The sequence below is a fragment of the Oncorhynchus gorbuscha genome, unplaced genomic scaffold (assembly GCF_021184085.1).
Source record: "Oncorhynchus gorbuscha isolate QuinsamMale2020 ecotype Even-year unplaced genomic scaffold, OgorEven_v1.0 Un_scaffold_3995, whole genome shotgun sequence".
NCBI classification, from domain to species: Eukaryota; Metazoa; Chordata; class Actinopteri; order Salmoniformes; family Salmonidae; genus Oncorhynchus; species Oncorhynchus gorbuscha.
In genome coordinates, this window is record NW_025745246.1 from 25,001 (window position 1) to 39,708 (window position 14,708).

Consider the following 14,708-nt stretch of genomic DNA (forward strand, 5'->3'; position numbering starts at 1 on the left):
AGGACAATAGGCAAGCAGCTTGGTGAGAAGGCAACAACTGTTGATGCAATTATTAGAAAATGGAAGAAGTTCAAGATGATGGTCAATCACCCTCGGTCCGGGGCTCCATGCAAGATCTCACCTCGTGGGGCATCAATGATCATGAGGAAGGTGAGGGATCAGGCCAGAACTACACGGCAGGACCTGGTCAATGACCTGAAGAGAGCTGGGACCACAGTCTCAAAGAAAACCATTAGTAACACACTACGCCGTCATGGATTAAAATCCTGCAGCTCACGCAAGGTCCTCCTGCTCAAGCCAGTGCATGTCCAGGCCCGTCTGAAGTTTGCCAATGACCATCTGGATGATCCAGAGGAGGAATGGGAGAAGGTTATGTGGTCTGATGAGACAAAAATAGAGCTTTTTGGTCTAAACTCCACTCGCCGTGTTTGGAGGACGAAGAAGGATGAGTACAACCCCAAGAACACAATCCCAACCGTGAAGCATGGATGTGGAAACATCATTCTTTGGGGATGCTTGTCTGCAAAGGGGACAGGACGACTGCACCGCATTGAGAGGAGGATGGATGGGGCCATGTATCGCGAGATCTTGGCCAACAACCTCCTTCCCTCAGTAAGAGCATTGAAGATGGGTCGTGGCTGGGTCTTCCAGCATGACAACGACCCAAAACACACAGCCAGGGCAACTAAAGAGTGGCTCTGTAAGAAGCATTTCAAGGTCCTGGAGCCTAGTCAGTCTCCAGACCTGAACCCAATATAAAATCTTTGGAGGGAGCTGAAAGTCCGTATTGCCCAGCGACAGCCCCGAAACCAGAAGGTGTGTATGGAGGAGTGGACCAAAATCCCTGCTACAGTGTGTGCAAACCTGGTCAAGAACTACAGGAAACGTATGATCTCTGTAATGGCAAACAAAGGTTTCTGTGCCAAATATTAAGTTCTGCTTTTCTGATGCATCAAATACTTATGTCATGCAATAAAATGCAAATTAATTACTTAAAAATCATACAATGTGATTTTCTGGATTTTTGTTTTAGATTCCGTCTCTCACAGTTGAAGTGTACCTATGATAAAATTTACAGACCTCTACATGCTTTGCAAGTGGGAAAACCTGCAAAATCGGCAGTGTATCAAATACTTGTTCTCCCCACTGTATGTAATGGGCTTAAAAGATATGTCATATCCTTGAAGACTGTACATTTCAAATAAAGAGCACATTTGGGAATGTTTTAATTGAATAAGGGCTGATCGAATAACATGGCAGTACAGTTGTCCGTCTGTTTGTTCCTGTTCTCAGATTCTCTCTCTCTCTCTCTCTCTCTCTCTCTCTCTCTCTCTCTCTCTCTTTCTCTCCCTCTCTCTCTTCAATAGGCCAGTTTAAAACATTTGGCCACCCGACTGTACTGTACCATGACACATTACACATTAACATTGGATTCATGTTCAAATGACATGCCCTTTTCAGTTTCCAAAGAACATGTTGTAAAATGATTTTTCATCACTCAGATTTCAGCAATCTGACATGTTTTTCTGCTTACACTTATACTACACACAGCAAATTCTTCAGTGTTAAATCAACACTAAAAGTGTGGACCTGTATAGACACTGGAACAGTGTTAAATTAACACACTGCCTAGTGTAAAGACTTATTTGCATATTTCCCATAGTGCCTTGCTTTAGAGTGATTTGTAGAGTTACTACCAATGACTGTATCTGTCAGTGACAAAGACATGGTTGTTGCATTCATCCATTTTCAGTCCTGTGGAGTTCACCAAGTGAGATCCAAAGCGAATATGTTAACATTAAAATTACATTCTTTAACACAATACAAAACGTACAGTATTTCATAAGGCCCTATTTCAAGGGCCTAGTTTTTGTCCTGATACTCATTGTATACAGGCCACAACAGGCCTGTATACCACTATGCTGGCTTGCAAAGTGATGTGTAATTCCTATTGGAATCCAGCCAGAGTGGGGATATTCAACCTTTGGAATGATCTGCAACTAGGGCTGTTACAGTCATGGAATTTTGGATGGTGGTTATTGGTCAGCCAAATGACCCCGGTCACCATAATAAACATTTGAATATAAAAAAAAAGAAAAAGGAAATTGAAGACACATTTTCACCTCTCCTCCGCACCTGACTGCATGTGCTGCCATAGAAATAGAATGAATAGAACGGGCGTCCCCATTTCAAGTCTATGATGGCATTAATGGGTGGACTGGTGGCTATTGCGAGTATCCCCATAGAAGCAAAGCAGGATGTCACGATCGTTGAATGAGGAGGACCAAAGCGTGGTGAGCGTACATATTCCTTTATTTCGGATGACGCTGACAAAAACAATAACCAATCAAAAACGACCGTGAAGCCTAAGGGCTATAATGCTACAAACAAAGACAACTTCCCACACCCACAGGTGGGGAAAAAGGGTACCTAAGTATGGTTCCCAATCAGAGACAACTATAGACATCTGTCCCTGATTGAGAACCATACCCGGCCAAACACAAAGAAATAGAAAACATAGAACACAAAACATAGAATGCCCACCCCAACTCATGCCCTGACCAAACCAAAATCGAGACATAAAAAGGATCTCTAAGGTCAGGGCCTGACACAGGAAGTGTTGATTGAGCCACATTCCATTGCATGAGCCACATCAGTTAACATCATTTGAATGAACATTCTACATTACCAAGGAAATGATTGCATCACAATACCAGGCAACCATTGCGTTTGTACCCATGAGTTTACCAGTGAAATTGACAGGGTTAGAGGTTCCAAGTACGTTATATTCATTCTATTTCTATGTGTGCTGCTGCAGGGAGTGTCTTTTGCAAAAACACCTTGCTTGTTTCAGCAAGGAGCAACAAAGTTTCAGCACGTTTTTAAGAGTCCATGTTACCGCGGAAACGGACTCAGCCACACGAAGGCCGGTTATGACTGTTAATTTATTTGTATTACAGTTTTCACAGGTTACACAGTTATACGGTAATTGTGCCAGCCCTAACCGCAATCTACATTCAGAATAACTACAAAGGTTGGGAAAACTATGATATGAAACTACCTAAAGCAACTTAACTGGAACAACAAAATGTATGTAATTTATATTTAAGTAGCATTAGATTAATTTATCAATGTACAGGCAAAAACATAGATATTGAAACAAACCATTCTAAAAAAATCAACCTGCAATAGAGCATGCTGGGAAATAGGATAATGATGAGCGTGGTTTTGGTTCAATTGTAGTAGTAACACTCGGGTTATTTTACACCAATGAGTGTTACTTAAACACTTAGAGTGAAAAATCAACATTAATTAACACTGGCCAATTTGCTGTACAGTAATGAAAGTTTCAAACTATTCTAACAGACATTGAATCACGGAGGACTGAAGTTTGATACCCAGGCAGTTAGTCATTGAGGACATACTACTTAACTGAATCAAGTTCCAATGACTATAGTTGTTTGAGTCAACACCAACTTATTTCAATTGAATCAAATGAAATTGTATTTGACACATGAGCCGAATGCAATGGGTGTAGACTTTACCGTGCAGAGCTAAAACATGATAATACAAATAAATATAGTAACACGAGGGATAAAACACACAAGAATGGACCTCTATACAGGGAGTACCAGTACCAGATCAATGTGCAGGGGTACAAGCTATTATAGATATGTACATGAAGGCAGGCGGGTTTGGCAGTTATGTTTTACAGTGTGCGTGACCTATTGTGTCCCCTCCCTCCCTCCCTCCCTCCATCAGACTCAGAGGTTGCTGCTCCAGGATGGCACACTGGCCCACTTCTCCTTGCCCTGCTCCACCGCCCTGCCCACCAACAGCGCCAGGCTGCCCACCCAGGGTGACAGGGAGTCGGGTAGCCACCAGAGGGTGGCCAGGGTACTGCCCCAGGTTTACCTGCCCATGGAGGGCCTCAGTGCTGCCCAGCTGGCTCACCAACGCCTCCAGCCCCTGCTCATCCTGGAGCCCTCAGTGCTGCTGCACACACAGCTAGTCACTGGTGAGAAACACACACAGATATGTACGCGCACACACACACACACACACACGCACGCGCACGCACGCGCACGCACGCACGCACACGCACGCACGCACGCACGCACGCACGCACGCACACACACACACACACACACACACACACACACACACACACACACACACACACACACACACACACACACACACACACACACACAAGCACTCCCACTCATAGGGTACATATACTGTACACTGAGTGTACAAAACATTAGGTTCTCTTTCCATGACATAGACTGACCGGGTGAAAGCTATGTCACTTAAATGCACTTCATTCAGTGTAGATGAAGGGGAGGGGGCAGGTTAAAGAAGATTAACCTGAGATATTTTTAATGCTTCAGACAATTGAGACAGGGATTGTGTATGTGTGCCATTCACAGTTTGAATGGGCAAGACAAAAGATTTAAGTGCCTTCGAATGGGGTCTGGTAGTAGGTGCCAGGCGCACCGGTTTGAGTGTGTCAAGAACTGCAACGCAAGCTCAACAGTTTCTCATGTGTATCAAGAATGGTCCACCACCCAAAGGACATCCAGCCAACTTGACATGACTGTGTGGAGCATTAGTGTCAACATGGGCCAGCATCCCTGTGGATCGCTTTCGACACCTTGTAGAGTCCATGCCCAAGACGAATTGAGGCTGTTCTGAGGGCAACAAGGGGTGAAACTCAATATTAGTAGTTCCTAGTGTTTAATACACTCAGTGAAGATATGTATGCATACTCACACAAACACACACGCCACACCTGCAGTCATCCTGGAGTCCTCAGGACGGCTGCACACGAAGAGAAACACACTCGGAGCGACACTGCCCTCTATTGATCGTTTGACTGAATGCCACTTATCCTACTGACCTAGGAACTTTCCCTAATCTATAATGGATCTGGTTGATCTGGGAGTGACTACACAGACCTAGCTAATCAGAACATTCCACCACACTGTCTGCTTCCTCTCTGGTCGTTTTCACAACGTTTTAGTCAAACATGATGATCCTGACCTCTCTATTTCTCTCAACCCTTTCTTTCTCCCCCCTCCCTATCGCTGTCTATGTTCACCCTCCTTGCTTCCTCTCCCTCCCCCTCGCCTCTTTCTTCCTCCCCTTCTCCCCACCTCTCTCTCCTTCAGTGCGAGGCCTGAGCCCCGGCCCTCTCCAGTACCCCTCCTCCAGACTGGAATGCCTGGCTCCCCCGGGCCCCCACAGACCCCTGGGTCGGACCCGCTCTGAGCCCCCCCTGCACTCTCACCACCACCAGCACCAGTTAATGCAGCAGTACCACAACGCACTGCTGCTGGAGAGACTCAAACAGAACACACACCTGGGCAAGGTGAGAGAACACACCATTTTTGGACACACACATTTTAGGGACTGTTGAGCAACACACACACACACACACACACACACACACACACACACACACACACACACACACACACACACACACACACACACACACACACACACACACACACACACACACACACACACACACACACACACACACACACACACATATGTGCACACACAAACCAAGGTGATCTTAAAGAGGGGCATAGACAAAGACACACACACACCACACACGCTCTCACACACACACGCACACACACACACGCGTACACACACACGCGCACACACACACAAACACACAGTCTGATTCAGAGGGGTTGGGTTAAATGCGGAAGACACATTTCAGTTGTACAACTGACTAGGTATCCCCCTTTCCTCTTTCCTTTCTTGTACAGCTAACCTTGTGGGGACAAGCAATTCAGTCCCATTCAAAATCCTATTTTCCCTAACCCTAACCTATACTCTTACCCTAACCTTAACCCCAACCATAACCCAAAAACCTAACCTTAACCCGAAACCTAACCCTAGCTCCTAACCCTAAATCTAACCCTAACTCTTAACGTAATTCTGACCCTAACACTAATTCTAACCTTAATCCTAAACCCCCTAGAAGTAGCATTTGACCTCGATGGGACGAACAAATGTCCCCAGTTGGTTAAAAAAAATGGTCTACTATTCTTGTGGGGACTTAAACACACACACGCGCGCACACACACACACACACAGCACAATACAAATTACATCTAGATACCGCATAATAGTGCTCACCAACACAAAAAGAAGAGGGAAGACTGATGCATGACCTTTGACCTTAAGAGTGTGTCTGTGACTCTCCCTCATCAGCTCATGACCAAGTCCAGTGAGAAGTCTCGTGTCACACAGATCCCCTCGAAGGACATGGACCCGGCGGAGACCGGGCCTGGGGACGGCTACCAGAGGAGAAGACAGAGTGGGACCAGTAGCACTGAGTCAATGTGGGACACAGAGTCCACCTCCTCAGGCGATTACCTAGGAGATCACACCATGGAACACACACCTCTGATGAATCAGGTACACAGACACAAACATATGCACGCAGGTGCGCACACACACACACAAACACAGATATACACACACATATAAACACACACAAAGGGACCTATAGGTCATACATAAACACAATCCTTATAGTAGTCCCACTCTCAAATATACACTATATACAGAAGTGGATTTGTCTATTTCAGCCACACCCGTTACAAACAGGTTTACAAAATCAAGCACACTGCCATGCAATCTCCAGAGACAAACATTGGCGGTAGAATGGCCTTACTTGAAGTGCTCAGTGACTTTCAACATGGGACTGGCATAGGATATTACCTTTCCAACAAGTCATTTCGTCAAATTTCTGCTAGAGCTGCCCCAGTCAAATGTAAGTGCTGTTATTGTGAAGTGGAAACGTCTAGGAGCAACAATGGCTCAGCCACGAAATGGTAGGCCACACAAGCTTACAGAACGGGACCGCCGAGTGGTGAAGCGTGTAGTGCGTAAAAATGTTCTGTCCTCATTTGCAATACCAGCCAACCTCTTTTGACCTCGGTGGGTCTATTTATGTAAGGGGAATGTGTACACTTATTACCATGATATTATTAACAGGGTTGCAAAACTTACTACGGAGTTCCAAACTACCTCTGGAAGCAACATCAGCGCAAGAACTGTTCATCGGGAGCTCCATGAAATGGTTTTCCACAAGCCTAAGATCACCACGCACAATGCCAAGCGTTGACTGGAGCTGTGTAAATCTCGCTGCCATTGGACTCTGGAGCAGTGGAAACGCGTTCTCTGGAGTGATAATTCACGCTTCAATGCATAGTGCCAACTGTAAAGTTTGGTGGAGGAGGAATATTGATCTGGGGCTGTTTTTCATGGTTCGGGCTAGGCCCCTTGGTTCCAGTGAAGGGACATTTTTACGCTACAGCATACAATGACATTCTAGACCATTTTATTCAACTTTGTGGCAACAGTTTGTGGAAGGCCCTTTCTGTTTCAGCATTACAATGCCCCTATGCACAAAGTGAATTCCATACCGAAGTGGTTTGTCGAGATCGGTGTGGAAAAACTTGACTGGCCTGCACAGAGCCCTGACATCAACCCCATTGAGCACGTTTGGGATGGATTTTAACGCCGACTTCGAGCCAGGCCTAATCGCCCAACATCAGTGCCCAACCTCACTAATGCTCTTATGGCTGAATGGTCGCAAATCCCCGCGATAATGTTCCAACATCTAGTGGAAAGCCTTCTCAGATCAGTGGAGGCTGTTATAGCAGCAAAGGGGTGGACCAACCGCATATTAATGCCCATCATTTTGGAATGAGATGTTTGATGATCAGGTGTCCAGATACTTTTGGTCATGCATGTGCAGACCAGCTGGCTGGAGTGTTTACTGACATATTCAGTCTCTCCCTATCCCAGTCTGCTGGCCCCACTTGCTTGAAGATGTCCACCATTGTTCCTGTACCCAAGAAAGCAAAGGTAACTGAACCAAATGACTATCGCCCCATAGCACTCACCTCTGTCATCATGAAGTGCTTTGAGAGGCTAGTTAAGTATCAAATCACTTCTACCTTACCTGACACCATAGTCCCACTTCAATTTGCATACCACCCCAATAGAAACGCAGCTGATGCAATCGGCATCGCACTGCACACTGCCCTATCCCATCTGGACAAGAGGAATACCTATGTAAGAATGCTGTTCATTGACTACAGCTCAGCCTTCAACACCATAGCACCTTCCAAGCTCATCATTAAGCTTGGGGCCCTGGGTCTGAACCCCGCCCTGTGCAACTGGGTCCTGGACTTACTGACGGGCCCCCAGGGGTGAAGGTAGGAAATAACACCTCCATTTGTGCTTATCCTCAACACAGGGGCCCCACAAGGGTGCTTGCTCAGCTCCTTCCTGTACTCCCTGTTCACCCATGACGGCGTGGCCACGCACGTCTCCAACTCAATCATCAAGTTTTCAGACGACACAACAGTAGTAGGCCTAATTACCAACAATGACGAGACGGCCTACAGGGAGGAGGTGAGCGCCCTGGGGAGTGATGCCAGGAAAATAAACTCTCCATCAACGTCAACAAACGAAGGAGCTGATCGTGGACTTCAGGAAACAGCAGAGGGAGCAGCCCCCCTATCCACATCGATAGAACAGCAGTGGAGAAGGTGAAAAGCTTCAAGTTCCTCGGTGTACACATCACTGACAAACTGAAATGGTTCACCCACACAGACAGGGGAGGTGAAGAAGGCACAACAGTGCCTCTTCAACCTCAGGAGGCTGAAGAAATTCGGCTTGGCCCCGAAGATCCTCACAAACTTTTACGGATGCACAATTGAAAGTATCCCGTCGGGCTGAATCACCGTCTGGTACGGCAACTGCACCGCTCGCAACCGCAGGGCTCTCCAGATGGTGGTGCGCTCTACCCAATGCATCAGCGGGTGCACACTACCTGCCCTCCAGGACACCTACAACATCCGATGTCACAGGAAGGCCAAAAAGATCATCAAGGACATCAACCACCCGAGCCACGGCCTGTTCATCCCGCTACCATCCAGAGGGCGAGGTCATTACTTGTGCATCAAAGCTGGGACCGAGAAACTGAAAAAAAGGCTTTTATTTCAAGGCCATCAGACTGTTAAATAGCCGTCACTCGCCAGCTACCACCCGGTTACTCTATTCTGCACCTTAGAGGCTGCTGTCCTATATACAGTGTAGATAGGCATGGAATCACTGTTCATTTTAATAATGGAACAGAAGTCACTTTAATTATGTTTAAACAATGTTTACATACTGCTTTACTAATTTTATATGTATGTACTGTATTGTATTCTACTGTCTTTTCAGTCAAAGACATTCCGACATTGCTCGTCCTAATTTATATATTTCTTAAATCCATTCTTTTACTTCTTCTTGTGTGTATTGTTGTGAATTGTTAGATATTACTGCACTGTTGGAGCTAGGAACACAAACCTTTCGCTACACTCGCAATAACATCTGCTAAATATGTGTATGTGACCAATACAATTAGTTTTGATTTGTAGCTTCAGTTCGGGCCACCTTTCTGGCTCTCCAATAGAGGGTGCCATGGCATTACGGCTCACTCTGTTAGTCATCCCTTAGTCATGGCTTTTACAAGGTGCTGTAGTTGGGCTATTTTATGTTGTTGCTAAAGTAACTCCTAATAACCTTCTGGGTAAACAAGTAAACAAACATTTAGCCTTTAAATGTTTGTTTTTTAACTTTTCACCTACTTTTTTTCCCTCCCGCTCTCCCTCCCTTTCTATCTTTTTATCTATCCCCCCTCCCTCCAGTCATTTCGTTGGGAGCAGCCCAGGCACCTCCAGGTCCTGACAGACAGGCGTAGACAAGCGACCCACCTGGACCCCCTGGATGTGCCCGTGGTTCTGGGCCCTGCCCACCGCCCCCTCGGTCGCGCCCAGTCCTCCCCCGCCTCCACCTCTCTACCCCCTCCTCCACGGCCCACGGACACTCCACAGTCTCTGGCCGGCCCTGGTCCGGAGACCACCGCCAAGCTACGCTTCACCACTGGTGAGAGACACTTGGGGAGTGCTGTACGGTACACAGTGCTTGTTGTATCTTGTTGTATCTCGTGTACAACATACTATATATTCAGAAGATGCTGTAGGTCCCATCCATAGAATTATTAGCTCTTAATTTATTAGGATCTCTGTGGTGCCGTCTACTATCTATCTGTCTGGCTGGCTTTCTACCTATTTTGTATGATCTCTAAACTACAGTGTGTGTCGGTGTGTGTGTAGGTCTGGTGTATGACTCTCAGATGCTGAAGCACCAGTGCACCTGTGGCGACAACAGCCGACACCCCGAGCACGCAGGACGAATCCAAAGCATCTGGTCCAGACTTCAGGAGAGAGGCCTCAGGAACCAGTGTGAGGTAGGTACAATATAAAGCACTACACAGCAGCACATACTACACTACAATATTCTAGAGTCAGAGGGTTTGGGTTAAATGCGGAAGACAACATTTCAGTTAAATGCATTCAGCTGTAAAACTGGCTAGGTATCTCCCTTTTCCCTTTCTACACAACACCACAGAACTAAATATGTTGGTTGAAACTCCTGTTATGAACACTGCTGCCACCTAGGGTTACACCCCAGCACTGCACCCCCCCCCCTCCCCTTTGCTAAGGCCCAGATTTCCAAGATCATACTTTGTGTTTTGTTTGTCACTTTAAACAGTCCCATTGAGGTCAGAAGACCTCTTTTCCAAGGAGGCCTGTGTGTGTACCTATGCTGTAATTTGTGTGCGTTCATGGGTGTATGTGTGTGACCTCCTGGCTCCGTGTGTGTGTGTGTGTGTGTGTGTGTGTGTGTGTGTGTGTGTGTGTGTGTGTGTGTGTGTGTGTGTGTGTGTGTGTGTGTGTGTGTGTGTGTGTGTGTGTGTGTGTGTGTGTGTGTGCGTTCCTCCAGTGTATCCGGAGCAGAAAGGCAACTCTGGAGGAGCTTCAGTCTGTCCATTCTGAGAAACACGTCCTGCTGTACGGCACCAACCCACTCAACCGCCTCAAACTGGACAACCGCAAGCTGTCTGGTGCGACACGCACTCAGTCTCTCTCTCTCACACATACACCGACACACAAACATGCACGCTCATCCTCACGTGCCCACACACACACACCGCTCTGACACATCTCATTGTCAAACACTCACACTCACTTGGGCATATAGGTAATAGGTAGGGCTGTGGCGGTCACAAAATTTCGTCAGCCGATGACTGTCAAGCAAATAACTGTCGGTCTCATGGTAATTGACCGTTAATTAACATAAACACATTTAGCCTACAAGCCATTTTTTAAAAATCAAATCAAATCAAATCAAATCAAATTTATTTATATAGCCCTTCGTACATCAGCTGATATCTCAAAGTGCTGTACAGAAACCCAGCCTAAAACCCCAAACAGCAAACAATGCAGGTGTAAAAGCACGGTGGCTAGGAAAAACTCCCTAGAAAGGCCAAAACCTAGGAAGAAACCTAGAGAGGAACCGGGCTATGTGGGGTGGCCAGTCCTCTTCTGGCTGTGCCGGGTAGAGATTATAACAGAACATGACCAAGATGTTCAAATGTTCATAAATGACCAGCATGGTCAAATAATAATAAGGCAGAACAGTTGAAACTGGAGCAGCAGCACAGTCAGATGGACTGGGGACAGCAAGGAGCCATCATGTCAGGTAGTCCTGGGGCACGGTCCTAGGGCTCAGGTCCTCCGAGAGAGAGAAAGAAAGAGAGAATTAGAGAGAGCATATGTGGGGTGGCCAGTCCTCTTCTGGCTGTGCCAGGTGGAGATTATAACAGAACGTGGCCAAGATGTTCAAATGTTCATAAATGACCAGCATGGTTGAATAATAGTAAGGCAGAACAGTTGAAACTGGAGCAGGAGCATGGCCAGGTGGACTGGGGACAGCAAGGAGTCCTCATGTCAGGTAGTCCTGGGACATGGTCCTAGGGCCCAGGCCAGTTGAAACTGGAGCAGCAGCATGGCCAGGTGGACTGGGGACAGCAAGGAGTCATCATGTCAGGTAGTCCTGGGGCATGGTTCTAGGGCTCAGGTCCTCCGAGAGAGAGAAAGAAAGAGAGAAGGAGAGAATTAGAGAACGCACACTTAGATTTACACAGGACACCGAATAGGACAGGAGAAGTACTCCAGATAAACAAACTGACCCTAGCCCCCCGACACATAAACTACTGCAGCATAAATACTGGACTAAATGGACTAAATCCATGTAAATATAGCCTACACCTTCACAATAAAGTCATTATTTATTTTAGACAGGTCTAAAGAAGCATGATAGGAAGAAAATGTATTATATTTCAGAAGAACAGAATAGCATACTCTGAGTTGTCCTTATGTTAAGTCCTGATCTGGCTATGCCAAATGGCTCTGGGCTACACTAGTTCATATAGCAGACAAGATTTGCTTAGAATTCCGTGGCATTATTTTATATTATTTTATAGTACGAAGAATACAATTGAACAAAGCTGAATATTTGAGTATTTTTTTATTCTCCAAAGGATTTGAGGGAGTGCACACACGCGGCTATTTTGTGTGTTGAGCGGTTAGCAAAGAAACAGCTACTCCGATATGCTTCATTTAGAGTTTTTGATGTAACTTTAATTATTCTACATACTTTGGGCTCTATGTTTTGATTTTAGTACATTTTAAGGCTGCATGATGAGACTCTAATGATCATTTCCCAAAAAGAAGTAGCTTGAAAGGCAGGCTGTACACACTCCAGTAGTCTCTCATTCACAATTTGACAAGCACTTGATTGATGCCTCGAATTTCACGGCGTCATCCACTTTGTGGCCGTAATACACCCTAAATAAAAATCCATGCCTTTTGCGGCCCGGAGTTCTGCCTGTTGTGCCCTTCTCCCTGAGTGTGCTGCCAATCCGAAGCGTCTCTCACTCACACTGCTCTCCATCACGTGATCAGGTCTTTCTCACAGGCTACAAGTTAAGACAGGCACATCGGGGGACGCAACTGCGCAACTGCGTCCAATTCCGAGGTGCATACTGAAGATATTAGAACCGTCCACGTTTACTTTTCGTTAGCCGACGACATGAGTAGGCCTTACGAACAGCTAAAGCACCAGCCTATGTCAATCTACTGTCCCCCATAGTACACAAGTCGACCTATTATATTCTGTGCGAGAAATAAATATTCCAAACATAGTCTGAGATAGTTGCGGGATGAGATAGATCCCAAGTTAATACAACCACCAGCATCAAAACACCTTTTATTTTATGCAATGTGACTGACGCAACAGATCAGAACATTTAGCTTAAAATGTTGATAAACTATTTGTCTATTTCTTCACGTTATAAGTGCAGCGATGCACAAACGGCAGTAGGCTATACGCGCGAATGTCCCATTAGCGGAAAACACAGGGAATTTGTTTATGCGTGTGATGCTTTTATTATGAAGGTGCATTTCTATGGTGAAAAGGATCTTCCCCAAACGTGAAACTCACACACTGCTTATATATGCCAGTTAGGCTCTACACCCCTTGTAAAGTGGATTCATGTGCTTAAATTTTAAGTTGAAGTTATTTGTCCACTTTAGTTGTGATACAAACCTTATTAAAACATATAGGCCTATGGGCTAGGCTACATGAGGTGTGCGACTATGATTTGAACAAGTCACACAAAAAAAAGCCATTTTGTTTCTTATGCTGGGCATCATTCACAAGTAATAATATATCATTCACAAGTGAATGGAGGAATGGAATGGAGGACGCTTTTCCCCGTGGTTTATTTTCATGCCAGCCAGGTAGGCTATACTCCTAATTAAGCAATGTGCTTAATATTAGGAAGTTGAGAAATAAATATAGTAGGGCCAGCCTGTAGAAAGCTGATGGGATCCTCCTCTTTCTATTTAGCGGCCACTATTGCATAGGCTATAGAGATGTTGCCCAACATGAGCTCGTGGGCTCTCATGAAGTGTTTGATTAGATTTTCGAATGCATTTGCATTGATGTCAGAGTGATTAGAGGGACAATAGAGTGCTGAGTACCAGTCAGTTAGCAAGTTTGGAAGGCTACTAATGACCAGCAGCAGCATCAGAGCTTGGAGTAGCCTAATTACCGTGACTAAACGGTAACGTGGCATTTGACTGCCTTCATGACTCGTGACCGCCGGTGTGGTGGTAATACGGTCACTGCAACAGCCCTAGTAATAGCCACACATAAGTATTTTTGCACACTCATAATCACACACATGGAACTATACACATATGCATGGATCATCAAGTGTTGAATGAATGTAAGATTAATGTATTGGATTTATCTCACTCTTTCAGGAATCTTATCTCAAAGGATGTTTGTGATGCTACCATGTGGAGGAGTTGGAGTGAGTTACTCAGAATAACACACACACGCATGCACACACACACACACACACACACACACACACACACACACACACACACACACACACACACACACACACACACACACACACACACACACACACACACACACACACACACACACACACACACACACACACACACACACACACACAGGCAAACAGCTCAACAGACCCTGTAACAAACAATCAAAGAGTCATGTGAAATCTGTCCACTTATCTAATCACATTACAAAATGGCAAACATTACAAGCTTGATTATACCTCATTACACAATTAAGCTAATAGAGCGACAAATTGTGGAGGCTGTTGTTGCTGGCGGCGACACGGTCGAAACGCCAATCAGATATCAAAGGCAAAGAAGAGGTGAGAGATG

The 14,708-nt window shown here is 45.6% G+C and overlaps 1 protein-coding gene across 1 annotated transcript in view; it reads left to right on the plus strand.

Moving 5' to 3' along the window:
- LOC124018142 (histone deacetylase 7-like) overlaps window positions 1–14,314 on the plus strand; it is a gene marked incomplete at both ends in the record, with an annotated part of 33,510 nt that extends 19,196 nt beyond the window's left edge. Inside the window, 7 exons of the mRNA XM_046333414.1 lie at window positions 3,763–4,018; window positions 5,175–5,374; window positions 6,238–6,444; window positions 9,738–9,975; window positions 10,206–10,339; window positions 10,876–10,996; window positions 14,265–14,314. Of these exons, the coding sequence (XP_046189370.1) occupies window positions 3,763–4,018; window positions 5,175–5,374; window positions 6,238–6,444; window positions 9,738–9,975; window positions 10,206–10,339; window positions 10,876–10,996; window positions 14,265–14,314 (1,206 nt within the window). The remainder of the gene's footprint in view (window positions 1–3,762; window positions 4,019–5,174; window positions 5,375–6,237; window positions 6,445–9,737; window positions 9,976–10,205; window positions 10,340–10,875; window positions 10,997–14,264) is intronic.
- Window positions 14,315–14,708: the final 394 nt, after the last annotated feature.